The sequence below is a fragment of the Alligator mississippiensis genome, chromosome 4, assembly GCF_030867095.1.
Source record: "Alligator mississippiensis isolate rAllMis1 chromosome 4, rAllMis1, whole genome shotgun sequence".
NCBI classification, from domain to species: Eukaryota; Metazoa; Chordata; order Crocodylia; family Alligatoridae; genus Alligator; species Alligator mississippiensis.
In genome coordinates this window covers 131,144,965-131,169,613 of record NC_081827.1, presented here as the reverse complement: position 1 = coordinate 131,169,613, position 24,649 = coordinate 131,144,965, and the positions used below count along the sequence as shown (strand labels likewise).

The 24,649-nt window shown below is 44.2% G+C and overlaps 1 protein-coding gene across 1 annotated transcript in view; it reads left to right on the top strand.

Annotated features, from left to right (window-relative positions):
• The window catches only part of EFCAB6 (EF-hand calcium binding domain 6), a 208,210-nt gene that overhangs the window by 132,959 nt on the left and 50,602 nt on the right, over window positions 1-24,649 (top strand). Inside the window, exons 11-14 of the mRNA XM_059726207.1 lie at window positions 11,292-11,388; window positions 13,239-13,357; window positions 15,813-16,040; window positions 22,234-22,368. Coding sequence (XP_059582190.1) covers window positions 11,292-11,388; window positions 13,239-13,357; window positions 15,813-16,040; window positions 22,234-22,368 — 579 coding nt within the window. The remainder of the gene's footprint in view (window positions 1-11,291; window positions 11,389-13,238; window positions 13,358-15,812; window positions 16,041-22,233; window positions 22,369-24,649) is intronic.

The window sequence follows — 24,649 nt, the reverse complement described above, 5'->3', positions numbered from 1 at the left end:
ACTGGGAAAATCAAAGCAGATTTATTTTCGAGTAGTGCAATTATGGCTTGAAAGTACAATTTCTGAACATGCTAATTTACATTTCAATAGAAGTAGGCAGTAGCCCTGTATTACTGATGCATGCGGGTGGTCCCTTTTGCAAGAGTAAGGATGTGCAGAAGCAGATTCATGGTTTCTAAAAGCTGCAATGTGTAATGAAGTGACCTAAGTCAAGAAAATCATTGTCTTCTCCAGAGACAGCATACCTACAACTCAGGATTCTCAGATCATAGTAAAGTATGGCTGGAAGGGACCTCATGAAGTCATCTAGTCTAGCCCCTACTGCTCAAGGCAGGATCATTCTTGACTAAATCATCCCAGCCAAGTCTCAGTCTCAGTCCTACAAAAAATTAAAGTTTCACAATAGTATTATTAAGATAACAATTAGGATACAAAGGTGAATTCATGCAAACTGTCCCATAATTACTAGTGCTATAACCAATGGCAGTGTAGTACTGATTGAAATTGACCTGCTCGCGCTTGTAGGGAGGCAGTTAGACGGGCCAAAACTACCATTGAGCTGAGGATGGCATCCCAAGTAAAGGATAACAAGAAATTGTTTTTTAGATATATAGGGAGTAAAAGGAAGGCCCAGGGAGGAATAGGACCCCTACTAAATAGGCAGAAGCAATCGGTGATGGACAGGGGGGACAAGGCTGAACTCCTCAACAAGTTCTTTGCCTCAGTGTTCCTAAGAGAGGGGCACGACAAGTCTCTCACTGGGGTTGTAGAGAGGCAGCAGCAAGGCACCAGACTACCATGCGTAGACCCTGAGATGGTGCAGAGTCATTTGGAAAAACTGGATGCCTTTAAGTCGGCAGGCCCAGATGAGCTCCATCCGAGGGTACTGAAGGCACTGGCTGACGTCATTGCATAGCCACTGGCAGGAATATTTGAACGCTCGTGGCACATGGGCCAAGTCCCAGAGGACTGGAAAAGGGCCAATGTGGTCCCCATTTTCAAGAAGGGGAGGAAGGAGGACCTGGGCAACTATAGGCCAGTCAGTCTCACCTCCATCCTTGGCAAAGTCTTTGAAAAAATTATCAAGGCTCACATTTGCGAGAGCCCGGCAGGACAAATTATGCTGAGGGGAAACCAGCACGGGTTCGTAGCAGGCAGATCATGCCTGACTAATCTAGTATCTTTTTATGACTAGGTTACGAAACGCCTGGACACAGGAGTAGGGGTGGATGTTGTATACTTAGACTTCAGGAAGGCCTTCGACACGGTATCCCACCCCATACTGGTGAACAAGTTAAGAGGCTGTGACTTGGATGACTACACAGTCCGGTGGGTGGTGAATTGGCTAGAGGGTCGCACCCAGAGTCTCGTGGTGGATGGGTCGGTTTCGACCTGGAAGGGTGTGGGCAGTGGGGTCCTGAAGGGTTTGGTCCTAGGACCGATACTCTTCAATGTCTTCATCAGCGACTTGGACGAGGGAGTGAAGTGTATTCTGTCCAAGTTTGCAGATGACACAAAGCTATGGGGAGAAGTGGACACACCGGAGGGCAGGGAACAGCTGCAAGCAGACCTGGACAGGTTGGACAAGTGGGCAGAAAACAACAGAATGTAGTTCAACAAGGAGAAATGCAAAGTGCTGCACCTAGGGAGGAAAAATGTCCAGCACACCTACTGCTTAGGAAATGACCTGCTGGGTGGTACAGAAGTGGAAAGGGATCTTGGAGTCCTAGTGGACTCCAAGATGAACATGAGTTGGCAGTGTGACGAAGCCATCAGAAAAGCTAACGGCACTTTATCGTGCATCAGCAGATGCATGACGAATAGATCCAAAGAGGTGATACTTCCCCTCTATCGGGCGCTGGTCAGACCGCAGTTGGAGTACTGCATGCAATTCTGGGCGCCACACTTCAAGAGAGATGCAGATAACCTGGAGAGGGTCCAGAGAAGGGCTACTTGTATGGTTAAGGGCCTGGAGACCAAGCCCTACGAGGAGAGACTAGAGAACCTGGACCTTTTCAGCCTCCGCAAGAGAAGGTTGAGAGGTGACCTTGTGGCTGCCTATAAGTTCATCACGGGGCACAGAAAGGAATTGGTGAGGTTTTATTCACCAAGGCGCCCCCAGGGGTTACAAGAAATAATGGCCACAAGCTAGAAGAGAGCAGATTTAGACTGGACAGTAGGAAGAACTTCTTCACAGTTAGAGTGGCCAAGGTCTGGAACGGGCTCCCAAGGGAGGTGGTGCTCTCCCCTACCCTGGGGGTCTTCAAGAGGAGGTTAGATAGGCATCTAGCTGGGGTCATCTAGACCCAGCACTCTTTCCTGCCTATGCGGGGGGTCAGACTCGATGATCTATTGAGGTCCCTTCTGACCCTAACATCTATGAATCTATGAATCTATTATTGTCTGGGTCTTGAATCAGTCAGGAGTTGGCTGACTCTATGGGTTCTTGGGCAGCACACAAGGCATCCTGACAGCAGAGCATGGAACTCAGAGCCTAAGTCAATTTTTTACTTGTGTGCGTGGGCAAAAGTTAATGGTCTTGTAATCATGAATACTGCTCTAGCATGTGGCATTCTGTTATGGCACTACCACAACACAGACCTAACACCCTAACCTGCCACAGGTAAAGCTGAGGAACTACAGAAGGCAACATCTTGCTTCTATGAAATGTCAATATATGCTCAAGAGATCATGGGTAGAATGCCAAGCCCCCTGCTACAGAGGAAGGCAAACTGCTCACAGTCTGTGCCAGTCTGACCATAGGGTAGAATTCTTTTCTGACCCCAAAAATGGCAATCAGTCTGACTCTGAGTAGAGGGGCAAGACCTTGTAGCCAGTAACCTCCAGCTTTGTTCCCAGCAGGAGCATTGGCACATCCCAATCAAAGTCCACAGGCTTGGCTGTAGCCAACACCCAATGGAGCTGGCAGGGGTCATCGCGGAGCCCTTGGCCCGGCTGTATGAGCATTCGTGGTCATCTGGCCAGGTGCCGGGGGATTGGAAACTGGCTAATGTGGTCCCTATTTTCAAGAACGGGAGGAAGGAGGACCCAAGTAATTATAGGCCTGTAAGCCTCACCTTGGTGCTCAGGAAGATCTTGGAGAGAATCATCAAGGAGCACATCTGTGGGGGGCCTGCAGGGGAGATCATGCTCAGGGGCAATCAGCATGGGTTCATCAAAGGCAGGTTCTGCTTGACCAACCTGATTGCCTTTTATGACCAAGTAACTAAATCCTTGGATGATGGTGTCACTGTGGACATAGTCTTTCTAGACTTTAAGAAGGCCTTTGACACTATCTCTCACCCCATCCTCATCAATAAATTAAGCGACTGCGGCACTGATGCCTGCACAGTTAGATGGGTTAAAAATTGGCTGATGGGGCGCACCCAGAGAGTAGTGGTGGACGAGTTGTACTCAACCTGGCGAGATGTGAGCAGTGGGGTACCCCAGGGATCAGTCCTTGGGCCCGCACTGTTTAACATCTTTATCAGCGACTTGGACAAGGGGGTGGAAAGCACGCTGTCCAAGTTTGCTGATGACACTAAGATGTGGGGCGAGGTGGACACACTTGAAGGGAGAGAGAGAGAGGCTGCAACTAGATTTAGACAGACTACAAAAGTGGCCAGATGAGAATAGGATGGGGTACAACGTAGACAAATGTAGGGTGCTGCACCTTGGGAGAAGGAATCCACAGCATACATACAGGCTGGGGAGTTCCCTTCTTGAAAGCACGGAGGCGGAAAGGGATTTTGGAGTTATTATTGACTCCAAGATGAGCATGAGCTGCCAATGCCAGACTGCAGCCAGCAAGGCCAGCCATACCTTGTCATGCATCCAAAGGTGCATCTCAAGCCGGTCTAGAGAGGTGATACTCCCCCTCTATGTGACTTTGGTCAGGCCGCAGTTGGAGTACTGCATCCAGTACTGGGCGCCGCACTTCAAAAGGGATGTGGCCAGCCTGGAGAGGGTTCAGAGGAGGGCCACCCACTTGGTGAGAGGGCAGCAGGACAGGCCCTACAAGGAGAGACTGAAGGACCTGAACCTGTACAACCTCAGCAAGAGGAGGCTGAGGGGAGACCTAGTGGCTGCCTACAAGCTCATCAGGGGAGATCAACAGCAAATAGGTAGAGCCCTTTTTTCCCCAGCACCACCTAGGGTGACAAAGAACAATGGTAACAAGCTGATGGAGAATAGGTTTAGGTTAGAGATCAGAAGGCAATATTTTACAGTTAGGGTGGCCAAAATCTGGAACCAGCTCCCCAGGGAAGTGGTCCTCGCCCCTACCTTGGTCAAATTCAAGAGGAGGTTGGATGATCACCTGTCTGGGGTCTTGTGAACCCAGCATTTAGGGGGTCAGGCTACGTGATCTGTTTAGGTCCCTCCTGACCCTAGCTACTGTGAAACTATAAAACTATGAAATGCCTGTGAAGGAGACTTAAAAACACCCTGAAGCGTGCAGCAGAAAGTAGGGATGAGGGCAACCAGCAAAGCCCAGAAGCATAGGAAATACTCATAGTAAAACATAAGCATAACTACACTTATGTCATCCCTGACCAGTGGCTGTCCAACTGCTTGAACACCTCTAGTGATGGAAAGTCCACAATTCTCCTGGGCAGTCTATTCCACTGCCTCACTATTCTGACAGAGAGTAAGTTTTTCCAGCTATCCAATCTAAACTTACTTTGCTGCACCTTCAAGCCATTGGTCTGTATCCTCCTCTCTGCAGCATGAGAAAAAAAGGTGTTTTCCCTTGTCTTTATGGCAACCCTTCAAGTACTTGAAGTCTGCTCTCATGTCCTCCTCTTAAGTGCCTTTTCTGCAATATGAATATGCCTAGCTCCTTCAGCCTCTCTTCATATGACTTGCTTTCCAAGCCCTTTATTATCTTTGTTGCCCACCTCTGCACCATCTCTAACTTCTCCACATCCTTTTTAAAACATGGAACCCAGAACTACACACAGTACTCCAGATGAAACCCAAATAGTGCCTAGTAGAAAGGCACTATCATCACCTCTCATGTCTTGCATTTAATGCTTCTTGTAACAGGGAGACTGACATCAATCCCTGTTATGAACAGAATATGAAATACTTACCTGTTAGAATCTCCCGGAACATAGTGTGGAGAGATGACATCATCAGACAATGTCTCCCTTGATGGTAATTCCGAACACCTGGATAGGGAAAACAGGGGTTAACCAGAGGCTGGTGGGAGCCAGAAAAGCCTAAAAAATGACTGGCGGTAAGGTTAGTTTCCCTGAAAAGGGGACAGAGGAGCAACTGGCAAAGGTTGCTGCAGTCTGTGCAGAGGCATGGAGTTTCTGGTATGAGCTTATGACACTGGGCTCAGAGCAGACCCAGAGAGTGCAATTGCCAGAAGATTACTGGTGAACCATAGAAAATATTGACTGTTGGGAAAAGATAACAGGAACGGGGAGACTGTGAGCCCTTCCCTAAAAAGCATCCTCCATGACAACTAAAAGAGAGAGAGAGAAAGAGGAATGTACATGGAAGTTTGAAACTCGGTAATATTCCTTGAGACTGTATAGTGGTAAACAATTATTAATTAACAGCCAAACCAACCTAATGAAGATAAAAACTAGGTGAAGGATGCAGACCGCTGCCAGGAAATAGAAAATTAAGATCCAGACTGGTTGGGCATGGCTAGGGTATAAGGGGAAGTGGAGCCCTGCAACTGTAATCCAGAGATTGGATACCTGTCCTTGTTTGTGTGTTGGCAACACTTTCTTTGTGATCTATTTGTTTATCTCCCATCAAGGCATGGCAGACGAGTTTCCAGAGGAGAGGTAGCAACACCCATATAAAGGCTGAGGGGCAGAGAACCCTGAATACAGGAGATCTACAACCATCCTGTATTGATGCATCCCAAAACCACATTCACCTTTTGTGCGGCTGCATCACACTGTAGACTCATATTGATTCTGTGGTCTACCAAGATTCCCAAGTCCTTTTCCATAGTGCTACTATCCAGCCAGGTGTCACCCATTTTATATTTGTGTTTTTGACTATTCCTCTTGAGGTGTAGCACTTGAATTTGTCTGCATTGAGCTTCAACATGTTAGCTCTAGATAAACATTCCCATTTGTCAAGATTCTTCTGAATTGCACTTGCATCATCCAGTGTGTTCACAATCCTTCCCAGTTTCATGTTGTCTGTAAATTTGCTGAACAGGTGGCCATGATGGTCCAGAAATTATGCAAGAAGCAAGGATTTCTTAGGGTGATATTTTTTACTGGGGAAACTAAATAGTTGGAATAAAATTAAACAAGCTTTTGAATGCAAGACCATTTGCAAAATATGAACAGAACTTGTAGTCAGTTCAACACTGTCTGCTTGCAGACATTAAAAGAAAAGCACTTTCCTAGAAGCTAAAGCTGGTTCAATCAGCTATGAGATAAAAGCGTCAAAAAACCCCACTAAAGCACCTGATCTTTAGAGATGCTGCAGAGCTGGGTGAAAGAATGCATTGCCTCTTCTGGGCATGTGTGGGGCTTGGTGCTGGAATGTGCAGAGTTTAAAGTAAAGCACTGTTGTTGGGGTTTTATTAACGTCTGCAAACAGCTTATGTGTTCCTAATACAGTTAAAATAGCAATGTTCAAAAAAGGTATTGTAGAGTCACTCAGACAGCCCATAGTTATGCTGCCCATGCTAGAACAGATGACTTCTGAAAACTCATCACTTTTAAATGCTTTCTAACTTTGTTTTTCTATGTGAATAGGGAGAAGTTGGTCTGAAGGGACAATTAATTACTGAAAAAGTTCTTCTCTTAATAGTTTTTTCTAAGCATGTAACAAAAAGAATAGAAACAAGAGAATAGAAACAAGGGACAACTCTTTCATGACAGAGTTGATGAAAGCCAAGAGCCATTTAGCTATCTGTGGAGAGCCTGCAGGTTGCCTGTCTGCAATCAGTTCAGTACTTGATTGAAATAAGGGGCTGGGACTTCAGTTCACTTATGAACAATACTGGAATATCCTTTATAAACTTTATATCAGAAGTGGGATAAAAATGTAGAATTTAGGACAAAGACATTTTAAGTATCATATATTCTCATGCTACTTTAACATATTTTCCTTTGTCAAAAGATTTTTAAGGAACATTCATTACTTATATAAGCGTGTTTCAGAAACGAATGGCAATTCTGAAGTAAAACCATTTTTTCTGCATTGATAATTTATTGGACCACATTGATTCACTATGTAGTTATGAATGATTGATGTATTTGACAATGCAGTCATCTGTGTTCCCCACTTTGTCACAGCCATACAATGTGGCAGCCATTTTCCCATTAGTTTCTGAGACACCCTTGTAGTTTGAAATGTAATACTAAAGTGTTTTACCTGAAAAGTTCAAGCACTCACATTCAATTAAACACTCCCATTTAGGACCTCTACTCTGCCTTCCGTAAAACAGACAGTAACCGCAATGGTGTCATCAACATGCTTGATTTTCAGTGCCTCCTGGAGAGACTTTTATTCAATCTCTCAGAGCAGGGGTATTCACACCTGCTTAGTATGTTGGGCATGAACCCAAGGTCTGCATTAAATTACCAGGAATTCCTTCAACTGTTTCAAACCCAAGAGGCTAAGGAGGCCCACCCTTGGCTGAATTCATCTTACAGGTAAGAAATGGAGCAATGTTATGCTGCCTATTTTAGTCTTATACATGTAGATTTGTAAAAATGTAATATGCAGGCTGCTATTAGACTGCATTTAAAAAAAAAGAAACAATTTTAATGTGTTTCTGTGAAACTGTAGTTGTTTAAATTCTGTAAAATCCTTTGTGATTCAGTCCCAATTCAGCCATGTACAAAAGCACATCCTTTAAGTATGCAAGTTCTCCTTGAGAATATCACATCTTTAACTACTTTAAGGTTAAGCATATATGTAAGCACCTTGCTGAATCAGGGCCTTAGAAGCCAGTTGCCTTAAAGGACAAGGGCAACATGCTTAGCTGTGTCTTCTGAACAACACAAAAGAGAAAATTTAGCCCTCAATTTCTGTGCTGGACCAGTGTGGTCCCAGTTAGTTATTTGAGCTATTCTTACTTTATATGGTGTATAGTGGTGCCTTTATGGGACTTATTGGAAGCTTGTAATGGTTTGAGTGAAGAACACTGATCATGCCCCAGACATTACCTCTGTCAGGTCCTCCACCACTTGCAGAACATCCTCATGTGCCATTCCTTTGTGCTGCCAAAGCATTATGAAAGGGCTAGATCAGTAGGGGCATCTCAGATGAGAATGAAGGTGCTTGTGGTGCAGATTGATAGGAGAACAGAGGAGCCACTGTCACTGCAGGAAGATGGCTTTTCCTCTCCTACTTCGAAAAGCAATACAAGGCGACTCAGTGACTTGGAATTTTAAGACTATGATTTTCTTTTTAATAATAAATAGCATTTATGCACTTAAGATTCCACCTAAGAACTCAATGAGAAAAGAATCTGCCCTTTGTTTAACTGTGCAAACAGAAATAAATTAACAATAGGAATAATGACAAGATAGAGCAGAACAAAAAAAGCTCCCAATCAGCATCTCAGTTCTGCTGTGGATTTAAAAGATGTGATATACACATAGGCTTATTTCCCAGTTTTTATTTGTCTACTACAGTGTAACTGTTGGCGCTGGTCTTAGTAAGATTTATCTTCCTAGGTTTGTTTCTTGTTTGTACAACAGTGTAAATCAAGGACACTATTCTGTTGGCTACAAACGTCCAACTTGGGATCCTTAAAATTCTGGTTTATTAGGTGGACTGAAACACTGTAATGAAGTTAAATCATAAACCTTGGGGCTGGTCCCCATACACACACACATATGCACACACATGCACACACACAGCAGCAAGCTACAAGAGTCAGGTATACCTATCCTACAAGCGCTGGAGTCTGCTGTCGATGGCCAGTCGAGGCTTCTTTCAGCGTGGTGTTATCCTCCAGAAGGGGGTTGCTGGCTGGTCCTTCTGGCTGGACAGGTCGGGTGCTGGTCAAGTTGGAGATCAGGAGGGCGCCGCTGAGGGTCACTTTTCACCGCTTTTTATCTGTCCTTGGCAGACTTTGGTGACTCCCCAGCTTTCAGGTTTGCCCAATCCAGGGGTTGTTGACCCTCGTGGGACTTACCCCTTGGTGGCTACTGGATGGCATCTGTCAGCCCCAGGGGTCGTCCACATGTACGTGCAGGTTTGGGAGTCCGTTGATGAATTTTAAATAGGGCTCTGGGAGCGGTCAATCTGGTGATATTCAGCCCAAAAGTTGGTCCCCGGCATTGATTAACTCAAGCCAGGGCTTCTAGCCCTTGATCAGTGATGTTTAGAGATATCCCGGTTTCTACATTGTCTTCTATTGAGTTCTTCCGTTGGTTGATCTGCGGTTTCCTTAGGTGTTAATTGTTGCCTGCTACTGTGTTACACATTCAATCACTGATTCACTTGCTCTTTCGGGGAGCCCACCTGATACAGGGAAGCAGCAGTTAGACTCCTGCCCTTGTTAACATTGTTACTAAACACATTTACAGTTGAAAGTTGAAAGGTGAGGAGTATAAAATATAAGCTACAAAAGTAATGCCATGGCACACAAATAGATAAAAATACCAAAATACACGGGGAGATACAAAATGCACACATACACATTTTAAAACACAATTCCTTATCTTAAAGTGAAAGAAAGAGGAAGGAAGAAAAGGTAGAAGAGGAAAAACATATTCAAAGAGGGGAGAGCAAATGCAGGCAAGAGGAAAAGGGGGTTTTCTGCTACAATTCTGAAACAAGGGAAAGGGATTCTAGTGATATATTTTGGGAAGCGGTAACAATAGGGGTCATGGGCAGTTAGTTTTTCATTCTCATTTCATCTCAGCAGTGGAATGGGCTGAGTCCTTAGTTCATAGAATCTCCCATTTTAAATATGGATATCATATATGATATTACTATTTCAGAATGTCACAAATGAAGAATGGAGCAATTTGGAAAAACTTATTGAAGAAGAGTTGAAAACACTCTTGAAACATTTTAGCTAACTTACCTTTACCATTTAATCTGGCCAATAATTTAACTGTATAGAGGGACCCTTCATAGACTAAGGAGTTGTAGGGATTAATAGGTTTTCAGGCACCTCAGGTAGGATTTATGTGAGATTTATGCAACTATGGCCAAAAATGTACTCCTGAAAACCCAACTGAAGTGGTTCTTAATCCTAAAGGAGCCTGAAGTTCAAAGGTGCCCTAGTCTTTCACATTAATATTTCCCAGATGCCAATGGTTCGCACATGCCCAGAAGCTCTTCAGGCTTGACAAGGCAGCACATCTCAGCCAGGATCCACAGACTAGGTGCTTCTCTGCCTTTGTCACTTTAGGGACTCACTTTGGTATTCCTGCCCTTGTACAATTCTGCACAAAATGTAGCTGCAGCCACCGATTTCTTTTAAAGCACAATGAAAGAAGGAACTGCCATAGGAAGGCTGTATAAAGCGGGGACTTCCCCTTCCACCATGTATTGAAAGAAATGACTAAGACTTCCTTGGTCTTTGAATGGTAGGATTGAGGCACCTGAAGGCAGCTGTTGAGGCCACAGAGGAGGGTACCTGAGCCCCAGAGAGTGGTGGGATCTTAGACAGGTCCCTGTTCTGAGCATCTTTTTGTTGGCTAATTGAGGTAACTCCATGTTCAGTGTGCTGACTTTAGTCAGCTTTCCACTCAGTCTGCTGCTTCTTTTCTCATTCACTATGGGGCACATAACTCATGGCTATGGATTCTACTACAGGGACCAGGCATCTAACACTTAGGTGCTGCAGTGCTCAGCATCATAATGCCCAAATCTGTTTTGGGCTTTTGGCTTTAATTGCTAAAGCAATGGACTTTATTTATTAATTCATTAGGCCAGTTTCCAATCCCAATTGCTAATGTAAATCAAGAGTTAATTTAATTGAAACCAGTCTACATCTTGTAATATGTTATTAAATTGTTTATGCTTTGGAGATAGTTAACACTTCCTTCTATCTGGATAAAATATCTGTGTTTGTTCATATGTCTGCAGGCAAATTGAACAACAGTGATATGAAAATAAACAGGGAATTACAAAATTTAAGAAGTCTTCTGTAACTTGCAGCTGGGGAAATAAGGCAGTATTTAAAGAATTAACTTTACACAGATGTGAAATAAGTCTTTAAGGGGATCTTAGAAACAAAACCAACAACAACAACAAAAGGAAAGAAAACTTCTGGGAGATTAAAGAACCCATTAAACGTAAAAACACAGTTAGCTATTATTTTTTTTTTCCTTTCTCAGACCAAAACAGATGAGAATGGATGCAGAACTAGCTTGTGATCAGGCTCATTACTACCTTGTTATCAAAGTGCAAACCAGATGGCATGACCTAGCAAGGGTAAGAAGAATGTTTTCTTTAACTAAATTAGCTGCATTAATGGATTTTGGGACATTATTCACAGTTGATCTTCAGACTCTACATTTATTCAAAAATTTGCAAAATAGAAACTTTCCTCTATATAGAGAGGCGGTTGGGGGAGTATTTGATGTTTAAATGGTAAATTATTTAGTAACTTCTACTGGAAATGTTTCTAAAATTTCTCTACATTATCAGAATGGTTGTTTACTATTTTTATTGCACTGCAACAAAACCTCAAGGCTCCAATCAGGGATGCATTTTGTTAGGATTTGCATATACACATGCCAAGTACTGCCCATGTGCATGGCACCTTGTTTGGCTGTCTAGGTCACACCAGTATGCAAATCATTAATATGAAAATAATTTGATAAATAATCTTAATATGAATGAAGTATTTTTAAATTGTATCTTCTTTAACTAGTAAAACACTGCAAACTATGAGGTCACTGGAGGACAAGTTAGGAAGAAAACTGGTGAAGAAAAGGATTGATGGGGAGAGTGAACAGTTTATCCTGTAAATGAGATCATACATTGGATAGCTTTCTTCATATTAGGGTGGGGTCAACATCTGCTGAATGGAGCATCTAAAAGTAGTTTTTCAGTTTGTAGCTTCCATTTACAAGTACCGTAGTTTGTGCATGCCCCCTCTTGACTGCACACTTTTTATCACTCAGATCCCTTATGCACAGATGCCATATACCTATGTGTTCCTGCATGTAACCTACACTTGTTTTCCCCAAAACAAGCAGCTTAAAATCTGCATACACACTATATGCGAGGAAATACGATTGTGCCATTTAGGTTCCAGCGAAGGCAGGGAAAGGAGAGCAGGGCATCAATCCTGGGTATCCCCTGGGGAGTCTGCACCATAGGGCTGCTACAGGGAATCTGTCCCCAGGCAGAGTTGCAGATAACTCAAAGCAGCCCCTGTCAGAGAGCAGGCTGTCTGTCCCTGGCTGGCTGCCACTTGTTCTCAGCAGTCCGGGTCAGAGAACAGGGAGCCCTGACTGAAGCAGGTAAGACTATGCACCCCATCCCCTCCAGTGGTCACACAATACTATGTTCCCATCTCCTTCCTTCTTTCTGCTCTGCTCGGGGCACCAAAAGAGGTTGTTTCACCTCTCATTCGCCCCAAACCCCAACCCTGTGCTTTTACTTAAAAGAACTGCTCCTGCTGCTGCCAGGCAGAGCATGTTGCTGGCTGTGGCTGAGTAGCAGCAGCTAGGAGGTTATTGAAGCAGTGACAGACTTCCTCATCCCCCTGCAGCCTATGTTTCACTGCTGGCTACAGTCGGCTAACCTCTGTTGTAGAGACATGCCACAATATTGCAATGAAGGATGTGAGGTACATGCAAAGTCCAAGTGTAGTTTTTTCCATTTTATACCTTGTTCTGTATAAAGGTTTTTACATTTTATAATTTGCTATATTAAATTACATACTGGTATTTTCAAGGAAAAAAATATTTTTTTTCTTCTTTCCAGCTTTTCAGAACAGGGAGTGTGTTATATTTTGGAGCATGTTATATGTGAGAACATATGGTACATGTTGCTTGCCAGCATTCACATACACACAAACTTTTTTTACCAGCACTCGCACACGCATACACACCCCTCTGTAAGTCCACCAACAGACATATATAAAGTTACACATACACAGTGAAGGTTGAAAAATCAGGCCCAAAACCTCAAACAAAAACATTAAAAATGTAGTTCAGCCATGTACGGCTTCTCATTTTTTCTTAATGCTTCTAATTACTTATGCTTAGACAGAGATTAAAGATTTTGTAAAACTTGCTAGTTCTTGTTATTGAAGTTTTCTTATTTTCTAGAACTTCCGTGAATTTGACAGAGAAAGAAATGGCATTGTGCAGCCAAAGGATTTAAGAAATGTCTTGTACAGATTTGCCATTCCAATCACCTCAACAGAATTTGAGAAGCTTTGGGCAAGGTAAGATGGCTGTCAGCATTCACTCTTCGGCAGCAGCATAAGCGGTATATTAATCCTAATTCTAGAGTCTTCGACAGTGCAGTGAATTACAAGCACTTACTTTATAAAGAGAGGCTATTCTGTTATGTCAGTAGCAACTCTCCTTGATATTGTGCTCTGAACTACTGCATTTTTTCACAATAAGCTCATCATTACAACAGGTTCATTATTAAATCCTTAATAAGTTTTCTCTGAAGCCAGTGACAAACTTCTGTTTACTTTAATTGTATTGCTCTCTTTAATTTAATGTAGTTTCCAATTCTGATAATATCTTAGGTCACCAGTGAAATTAATCTGATTGTCACGTAGGGCCTTATTTGTATACACATATACAAAGAGTTGCAAAGAGACTCAGAACAAGAATAGCAAGTGTGTTATTTCTCATGATGGACATATGTGGGCAGAGGTCTTTGAAAGAAGCTAGCCCAGAGCTGTCTGCCGTACAGGTCTGACAGGAATCAGTGCTATGAGCCACTCCTTTTCATAAGCACTAAATTTACTCACACCATTTTCAACCTCATGAAAAACAATTCTGTGGAAAGAAATATGATACATACCAAATACGTACCAAAGGAAAGTAATGTAGTTCCATGCTGAGTAAAAATTACAAGTAATACTGGGAAATGTTTTTACAGACAAGTAATTTGCTGTGAAAGGAAAAAAAAAACTAGCTCTACATCAAAGCTGAGAGTAGTTATGCTATAAATTGCGGCTGAAATGGGCAAAGAATGTCAGCTACATGTGCCATTAAATAAAGTCAACCTTCATTTTTTAGTCTTTTTTAAAAAAATACCAGATTCTGTGCAGTGTAAGGTTCATGTGTATAGTGCCTTGGTTTCAAGCTGCATTACCTATAACATTTATCTCCTAGCACTGATTAATCTCTAAATTATTTTCTATTCAATTACATTTTATTTTCCATTCTTATTCCTCATAGACACCATGTCTCACTCAGGAGCAAGTCCCTTCCAGTCAGTAATCTGCAGTGCAACTTCATTCCCAGTAGCCATCTTTTATAGGGCACATGAAATCCTTTATTCAGTAGTGTAACAAGGGTGGGCAAATGGGGAACCCACTTAGAGGGAGTGCCAGAATAGCAGGCCCTCTGCTGAGTCTGCCCACGGCAGCAGCAGCAGTTACCAAGTGTGGGGACACTGTGCTACTGCTGTATCAAGTAACAAAGGGGCAAGCAGACTATGCTGCTGCAGCAGCATCTGGGGACTTTGAGTCCCTGGGGCAGGTAAGATTGACCCCTGGTCTCTTCAATGCTCAGCACCCTCACTCCCATTCTCTAGTAGGGTTCTGCCCAGGGCACAAAACTTGCTAGTTACACCACTGCTTTTATTCATATTGGGTGTATGCAAGCAGAATAAAGGAACTGGGGTGACAGATAAGGGAAAATTAAATCTTTCCCTACAGGGTTACATTAGGGCGAGGAGGGCTTGCAGGGGACATCTCTCTAGCAAGGTTCGTATCCAAGAAAGCATTGGCACAAGCAGTTATCCCCAGATTTTCAGGAGTGGCCTCTAATTTTGAGCTTTCTAACTTGATATCCTAGCTTAAAACATTTAAGGTCTGCTTTTTGGATGTGTTGCTACTCTTATTGAAATCAGAAGCTAAAATCCTGGTCTCATGCCTGGAGAAAAAGTTAGGAGAAAACTTCTGACAGATTGATCCAAGGCATAATTAGGGTGGGGGCAGGCAGGAGTAGTGGCGCCAGGGGATGGACCAGAGTGTGCAACAACAGTCACACTCCATTTGCTGTATGATACATTCACAGTGAGCTCTCTGAGCTCCCTGGCATGTTAGCAGAATTTTGCTTGTGCTGCAAGGTCTCTGAGCTCTCCAGGTGATGGGCACAGACTCTGACCACAGCTCCTGCTTTCATGTAGCTCTGGAGTCCATAGAATTAGTGCTGCTGCTCATCTCCTCTTTTTTCCTGTTGCTGAATTCAGAGAGAGTGAGGGGGAAGGAAGGGAGGGCGTATGGTGGCATTGCTCACCACCACCTGGGCACCAGAACCATGTGAAATCAAGGCTCCAACTAGAGCTCTCATGAATCAGCTGTTGCACTCGGAATGCTCATCCCACATGTGGAGCTTGAGCAGAAGCTGTCAGGGTCCGCCTTGCTCCAATCCTGGGTCGGCCCATAATGGGCCTTCAAGGCAAAGCTTTCAAAAGCACCTGCGTGGAAATGTTGCTTGTTTTAGCCAGGGTGGTTCCTGGATATGAAAGGAATATAAGTCTTGTGTTTGGTAAGCACCAAAGTCCCACTCTCATTCTTGGCATCTATAAGGAAGTCAAGTCAATGAAACTGAAGCTGCTAAGTCACTTAGCTACAACTGAAACATTAACTGTAATTTCTTTCTGTGATGAATATCTGAATATTTCATTTGAAAAGAATATTTCTCTTAAAGGTACGACACAGATTTAAAAGGCTACCTTACTTGCCAAGAATTTTTACAGAAGATGGGGGCAGAGAACATACCTGCTGACATTGGGCTAAGTAGCCAGATAGCAGAAGACAACTGTGAAACCTTAAAGGCACGCTTCAGTAATCAACAGAAGAAGCATTCAAAGCTGGAAGAACAGCAGAAACAGCAAACTCAAGCCCTTCCCATCAGTGAGATTAAAAAGCAGATCAAGTGAGTTATCTAGAGACTAAGACTATGCTGAGGACGTCTATGGAAAGATGGCAGTGTCAGAAATATGTGTGCATTTTTGTTGCATTCCTGAAGATGAATCCTGCAAGATATTGGGACAAACTTCTGTCATGTGACTCCACTGATGTCACTGAGGATTAACTTGGCTCTGAATTTTATGAGGCAATTTTAAAATATTCTGCATGACTGTGTATCATTTGTTCTGTAGACTGTATGACCCCAATCATTTATGATCCCAATCAGAGCTGTTCAGCACATACTGCAGCTTTTCCACCACTTGGGTTCTCTGATCCTTGGCCTGCTCATTTCCAGGCCTTTCCCAGCAGAAATTAGGGTAGCCCATGGGTTGCTTTAACTTACACGCAACTGTTTCTGACTAGCGGGATTTAGCAGGCAGCTGGACTTCCTGTGTTATGAAGATGTTAATCACATACCATTTCCCTCTTACTATGGCCATTGTATAAAAGTTATTGTGGTTCTGGAAATCCTCCAGCAGTTAATTAAGATGAAATTATGCCTACATTTTCACTGCTGCAACATAAAACCTCCATACAAGGGATAGGTAAAAGAAAAACATCTTGCCTTTAAGCTAGCAGAGGGTCCACTCAGCTGCAAATGACATCTACACCCTCCGAGGTCACCCCTCCCGGGAGGCCTACTTGACAAACCAAAAGACAATACCAAGGTAATGCTTCATGCATATCCCACTTGCCTCTCCTCTGTTCTCTGGCTTGACTTCTCCTTTGGGCTCTCTTCTTAGGAGTTCACTCCCACCTCCCTTTTATTCAAAGAGGAGCCTAATGATCTGTGCTTGCCCTGATGAGTCAACGATAATTAGCAATAGCCCCTGATAGGATTCTATCACCTTTAATAGAATGGGGCAGCAGGAGAGCCTTGTGCCACGCTACTGTGTCACTAAAATTTCATATCTTCAGGTTCTGAGCAGTTACCCTCTGCCTGTCTGGTCTATTTGTTGTTCCCCTTTCCCTTACCTTCCACCTATTGTGCAGTGGGTTGTGGTTTTTTAGTATATATCCATATGAAAAGAGACCATCCTTTTCTTATGTTGGAAAATACCTAGCTTGGTGTGGAGTCTAGAAAAGCATTAATGATAACAATAATTCTTGCTCACATCATCAGTAAAAGGTGATGCACCAGCAATAACATAAATCAAGAATGGCCAAGATGTCTTCCAGCCAAAGGGGAAACTGAAAGGCTCAGAAAATAACAAAGAAACATGCAAGCCGAGTTATTTTTACCTGCTGTTTTTATTTACGATAATAGTTTAATCTGTCCTACTCAAGTGTTTAAAAATTAAAGGCAAAACTGGCTTCTGTTCTGCACTGCAGATTGCCTGCCTGCCTTCCTGCCTTATAGCTCTCTTCTTTAGATTTTGCATTCATTCCATGCATGGAAATCCTACTGGTGTCAGTGGAAATTTTACACGCGAAAAGACTACATCCTATGAAATGGGGTGGTTCAGCAGCTAGAGTACCGCAAATGCTGCTTATTGCACTATTGATTCTTACTAGACAAGGATTCAGCCAGCTATATCTGTCTTGTACTCAGTCTCTCTCAGGCTCAGACTGGAGTCATAGGTACAACTTGGTTACTAGGGAGTTATCTACCATGGAATTTTTTTTTCTTCTACTCAATAGAAAGGAGTGGACATAGCCAACTACCCCAAGCTATATCTGCAAGTTGGGCTGTTATATTAGCTTGCGAGGTGGTGGGAGAGCCCATTTGCATTGGGTAAACAGATACACCAGGGCAAACTTGAGTAAGGGAGCAGATGTATAACATTAACTCCATCTTTAGCCTTGGGCTAAAGTTACACCAGTATTTTTCAAGAGGTAGTTGCATCCCACAAAAGAGAGACTTGTTGTGACATAAGGCATCGTGGATCTGTTCCATTTCTTCTGCAGTGTAAAGACAATTTACTCTGTAGTAAATGTGTCATGTGTTTACACCCTGATAAGTCTTTTGGTAGGAACCTTTCCTTTGTTGCATGTTTGTACAATGCCATCAAGTCCAGAATCCTGTTTCTAGCAGAGCTCAGAAGCAGAGGAAACTAAAGAGGATAGTGGAAGAACCCCATAGTACTGAAATATGGGATAATCTACCCCCTTGCCCCCACCTCAACAGGTTTCATCTTGATCTCCAGTACTTAACCCTGAAGGGTGACATTTAATATGCCTCCCAGAAGAGTTGTTGTAATCAATTAGAACTCTTTTTATTCCTGATAACCACATAAATAGCCATTGCTTTTGGATCTGTCAAGCTCTTGGCCTCAGCAACCTGTGGAAATGGATTCCAGAGCTTAATAACTCATGGTGCAAAGAATCATTTTCTTTTCTCTCTGTCACCCACTATGCCCACTTCCTGGCTACTGAGAGAGACCTTCTGCTCCCAGCTGTTGACTGTTTGCTTTGCGCATCCCTTAGTCATTCATATCCAGTTTTCACTTCTCAAAGAAAACAGTGCAAGAGGAGTTGAATTCAGACCTCTGGACTGTGCATATTTCAGGCAGCGCTTTGGAAAACTGCAAGTGACTCTTGAGCCAGAGGTTGGAGTCATTGCTCTAACAATGAAATCCAGCTGTACTATGAACTGAAAGACAATGATCCAGAAGGAACACCAACGTTCCATTTCATGAGGATAGGAGGCAGCTGTGAAGTAAAGGCCCAGAACAGCAGAACAGGGCACCATGCACATTCACCATGTAGCCTGAGGAGACAGAGAAATGGAGGAATCAGAGCCAGAGGCTACAGGATTGAATGCATCTAGGGGTACGAAATCGCAGTAATGGTATCCATAGATCATGGTCCCTCTTTCACCTGTGGGTTTGGAAATGTATTCCTCCCATCTGTCCAAGCTTAGCACAGGGTACCTCAGCCCATTTACTCTGTTGTGTGCAAGTACTGTGAATTTTACCCTATATGCTTTATAGCTGTTTCAGTGACCTGTAAGTATACACAGGAAAACTATCAAGGACTCTGAACTTCTTAAAATTCAAAAGATAAGGCTGGATGTATAATTTTTTTGGTTTTGTTTTAACTCACAGGAACAAATAGCCCAAGTTAGAAACAGACATTGAACAGTGGCTCTCTGGCTCTTCAAGAGAAATACAAAACATTTGCAAGAAAAGATTATTTTTTGGCAGCATAGCTTGATCCATAGTTTAAATCCTCATTTACTCAGTGCACATATTTACTGCTGCAAGTGGAATAATTACCGCTTGGAAACCACTTCTCAGTCCAATACATGCTGAATGCCTCAATTTTCTAAAAATATGAATCTAAAAAACTGTTTTGATTTAACATCCTCCTTTACTTTCAATTTGAAGATTTAAGTGGAAGATAATAAATGATGATGAAGAGCTATCATATAGCAGCATAAGATTAAAATTAACATACACCTGTAAAGGATTCCAAAATCTAGCTGCTGTCAGGGCTATATAGTAGCTTTAAAGCACTTCTATTTTAGTCAGTATGGTGCTGTGTTGCCTGATTGGGGAGTACTCTTCATCAAGCTCTGTGCTGATGTCAGTAGTGTAACTAAGAGAAGGCAACTGAGGCACCAGTCACATTCATGAGTTTAGAGAGGGCACGAACATAGCAGTCCCTGCTACTGTTCCCCCACCTACTGTGCCACTGCTTCATGTGTTGTTGCCCTCATGGGTACAGAACTCTTGGGATAAACAGGCTGTCTCCCTGTACCAGTCTTGCTTTGTGAGCCAGAAAGGAGGAGTATACTATGGCCTCACCTCTTCCATTTTGAGTACTCTGTGGCTGTGGAAATGCAGATAGAGAGTAATCCCTGTGTTCACATCAGCAGAGAAAGTATACTATGGTTGGCCCTTTACATGGACAGAAATGGAGGGAAAGGCTCTTTGTGCTATCCATCAATGCCCTCATGTGAGAGAAAATTGATTTGGCAGTATGTGTCTTATCCATGTTCCATACTCGACTACATCCTGTCACAGTTCTCAGTTCCTTTAAAAACCTTGTGTTAATCTTTAATGACTCTCTGAGCCAGTTGAGGAGCTACAGTGATTGATTGTAGAGCAGTCTCTGGTCCAACATATGGACCAGATGATGATAAATTAGGAATAGAAGGGGAGCTAGGAGTAATACTTGGAGTCCTCAAACTTAGTTCTAATGGGCTCACCAAAACTCAATGAAATCAGTGGGAGGCTTTCCTGGACTTCAGCTGGGTTTGGGTCACTTCTTTAGAGTACCATAATTTTTTGTTCTGTTACAAGAATTCTGCTTAAAGTAGTAAAACTGTCAAAACTGTAGAAAGTGAGTTACCAGTGCCTATCATCAGAGCAGCTGTATTCTGCATCCTTTACAGGGCTTTAGATATTGTCTCTGTAATTTTGAATGGGCAAAGCAGGTAGACAATAGGGCTGTGCGAAACTTTGGTCACTGATTCAATTCGGCAGAGATCTGGCTTGATTCAGTGGCCAAATCTCTGAATCCGAATGGAATCAGGAGACCCATTAATCTCTCTGAATCAAATTGGAAGCCTCTGATTTGATTCAGAGAGATTTGGAGACAGTCAACGATTCAGACATAGACACAGCTTTATGTTTTTTTCTACATACTTCAAGGAACGAAGTGGCTCATGAACGCTGAGATAATGGGGCAGATGGAGCATCCCACTGGAGTGCTGAGAGGTCTCCAGCGTGCTCAGTAGTAGACCCAGAAGTGGACCAGAAGCACTTCTGGTCCACTTCCAGGTCTGCCACCAAGCACGCGGAGGGGCCCCCCCTTGCTCCTGTGGGATGCTCCATCCATCCCACCATCTCAGCATTCATGAGCCACACCTGGTATCTCGAGGTATGTAGAAAAATCATATAAAGCTGTGTCTATGTCCAAATCACTGATTCTCCAAATCAGAATCAAATCTTCAGATTCATCTCAATCAGTGAATTGAATCACTGTCTCCCAAATTGGGCTGAATCCAAATCTGAATTGAATATGGCCCACTTCGCACACCCCTAGTAGGCAACCACACATTAAGTAATAGGTTTTCATTTGTTCCCGTAGAGATGGGAGGTTTATCTATGCAATGGCTTGTGCAAATTTGAAAACCGCCTAGGAAAATTCAGCCTCCAAATAATTAATACATCATTCTTTGCACAAATAAGATGGACTTAAACACAAGCAAACAGGAATTCTTGTTTTGTCTCTGTATATTTGTGTGGAGCCTGTGACTCGCTCCGCCTGGCCTATCGGGGTGTTGCCACTCCCCTCAACTCGCCTGCCACGACTTGGATGTAATCAATTACCTTCAGAGGGGTCTACAGTGGAGATCTTTATCCTGGGTGGGGCCTCCCGATAGACGGTGTTACTCACGGTTATCGGACGCGGTGGTCCACGGGGCTTCGCCTCCCCTACATCCTGTCCACACGCCAACTGCTGGGTGATGCATTCCAGATGTTTCCAGGCCCAGTATGACGGCCTCAGACCGGTTCCCCAGTTCCCGGTCGTTCTCCCTCCTGCTGGGAGTGATTCCTCCTTTCTCCTCTCTTACAGAAAATACTCCTCCGAATCAGGAGGAGCTGATGGGTGCTCCCCCTGGTTCCAGCTCCCTCCTAGAGCCTCCGCTGTCTCCCCTCTCCTACCGTCAGCAGAGCGCTCCCCTGCCTCCTGAGCGTCAGCCTCTTCAGGATACTGAGAGAGTGCCTCGGCTTGCACTCTCTGACTGCCCTTCGCTCTGCTGTTCGCGAAAGGCTTGCAGCTCTCGGCTAAGCTGCCTGCTTGAGACCCGCAGGCTGGGTCCTCTCCGCTCCGTGCATGAGCCCGCAGCACGGGCAGCACACCCGTACTCTCTTTCCCTGGCTCCCCCTCTCTCTCTGTCCTGCCGGCATTTTTAAACCTTCCCGCTGCGGCCGCTACGGCCGCTGGGATTGGCTCAGCTGTTTGCCGCACCGGGAACAGCTGTTGCCAGAGCCGGCGTAATGGCGGTTCGCGCGGCTGCAGCCGCGGATGCGGCTCCTCCTACCGCTGCTCTTCAGCCGGTACGTATGCCCCTCTGGGGGCTTGCTCTCGGGGTCTGGGGTCTGTGGGTCCTCCCTTCTCTCCCTCACTAGCCTGTGGGGGCACTTTGCTGCCACAATTTGTTTGTATCCTGTTTTCTAATATTTAGCCCAACTGCTTCCTTTCAGGGATAAATTTAGGGATTACTTCCAAAACTTCAACAAGGCCTTTTACAAGATGGATAAAAATAGAGATAGCTACATAACAATAGATGACCTGTGCAGGATACTGCAGGAATTAAACTATTCTCTCGATGAAGATTAGTTCAACTGCCTTCTGTGCAGGTTTTCATTCATTCTCTTTGGGCCCAGTTCAGCAACATACTTAAGCATGTATTTCATTTAACATGTCCTGACAAAGTCAAGTACCCGCCTGCTTAAGATTACCCCTGTGTTTAAGTATTTTGCTAGACCTAGTGTCACAGGCCAGCTGGGCACTGTGAGTGGATCAGTTTAGTTGCAGGCTGACTGAGTGCTGCAACTGTATCAGCCACTGGGCTGTTTGGTTCGGGATCGAGGAGGTGGAGTTGGGAGTGAAGCAATGACAAGTTTCACTTATAACAGTAAAAATGAATTTTAATTATAACAGAAAAAATATAGTTTACATGTATAATAGTTAGTAAAAAGGTTAAGCTAATAAACAGACAACATAACAATAAAAGATAAAAGTTGGCAGTGATAATAAAAACAGACAGGCAAATCAACAAAGAGTTCCCACTTGGTTAGCAACTTATCAATAGTCCCTCAGTGTCAGGTACAGTCAAGTTGATTCAGCGAAGTCAGGCATCCCCGATCCATGCTGTCGGATCCCTCAGTCAGGATCCGGTCCTCGCTCGCTCTGGAAGTAAGGGATCCGGGGGGCATGGGACAGCAATGACCATTCTGTTCCATTCTTCCTGCTGGTCACTTAACGTGCATGTTCTTTTATATCCTGTTCTATACTAATCTGTTGGCTATAGAGCCACTCACAATCTTACCCTATGGGGTTAAAAGGTGTTAGAAATCATTATAATAGGTTACCACCCAAGCTTGGGTTTACCCAATAAGCAAATCACACCACATCACTTTGGAGTTTGAAATAAGCATTTTCCCACCCAAGTCCATCCTACTTAAATTTTTTTAAGATGTGTTAATTATACCTTGTGGTTAGGTTTGTTAATCTTACTGACCTTTGAGCAAAAATTTATTAAATCAGCTAAGTCTGCAGTTTCATTTTTTTTAGTTCTTGTGGAGCCTGCGCCCCGCTCCGCCTGGCCTATCGGGGTGTGGCCCCTCCCCTCAGCTCGCCTGCCACGACTTGGATGTACTCGATTACCTTCAGAGGGGTCTCCAGTGGAGATCTTTATCCTGGGTGGGGCCTCCCGATAGACGGTGGTACTCAAGGTTATCGGATGCGGTGATCCGTGGGGCTCCGCCTCCCCTACACCCTGTCCACACGCCAACCGCTGGGCGATGTTGTCCAGATGTTGCCAGGCCCAGTATGATGACCCCTGACCAGTTCCCTGGTTCTGGTCGTCCTCCCTCCTGCTGAGAGGGGTTTCTCCTTTCTCCTTCCTTAAAGATAATACTCCTCCGAACAAGGGGGAGCTGGTGGGTGCTTCCCCTGGTGCCAGCCCCCTCCTGGGGCCTCCGCTGTCTCCCCTTTCCTCCCGTCCGCAGGGCGCTCCCCTGCCTCCTGTGCGTTTGCCGCTTGCAGAGAGAGTGCCTCGGCTTGCACTCTCTGACTGCCTCTCGCTTGGCTGCTGGAGAAAGGCTTCCAGCTCTTGCCTACACTGCCCGCTTGAGACCCGCAGGCGGGGTCCTTGATGCCCCGTGCGAGAGCCTGCAGCATGGGCAGCACACCCATACTCTCTCTCCCTGGCTCCCGCTCCTTCCCTGTTCTGCCGGCGTTTTTAAATCCTCCCGCCGCGGCCGCTCCAGCCGCTGGGATTGGCTCAGCTGTTCGCCACACGGGGAACAGCTGTTGCCAGAGCTGGCGTAATGGCGGCTCGCACGGCTGCAGCCGCGGATGCGGCTCTTCCTCCCGCTGCCCCTCTGACGGTACGTATGCCCTTCTGGGGGCTTGCTCTCGGGGTCTGGGGTCTGTGGGTCCCCTCTTCTCCCCCTCACTCACCTGTGGGGGCACTTCGCTGCCACAGTTCTGCTTTTTAAAACTTATGCCAGTATCATGATTGGTACAAACAGTTATATATAACGTTACGGGTTATACTCCAGACAGGCCGGAAGCGTCTGCAGGAAGCAGTTTCATAAGCTCTATTTTAGCCAATATTTATTATGTGCCTTATCAGATACTCTCAAAAAGCAGATTTATTTTTTGCTATAAATTGCTCATTAATCCTTTTGGTTCTGGCCATCACAGCCTAGGTATTGGTTCTGAGAGTAAGCGGGGTACGAATAGCTTCTTTCCTAACATGCTGAGTTTTTCAATGCTTTTTTAATATTGTATTTTTTTCACTTAATAAAGCAAGACTGAATAAAGGGCTTGCAAACATATAATAACAAGGTTATAGATTTCATATATTTCATAGACATTAGGGCTGGAAGG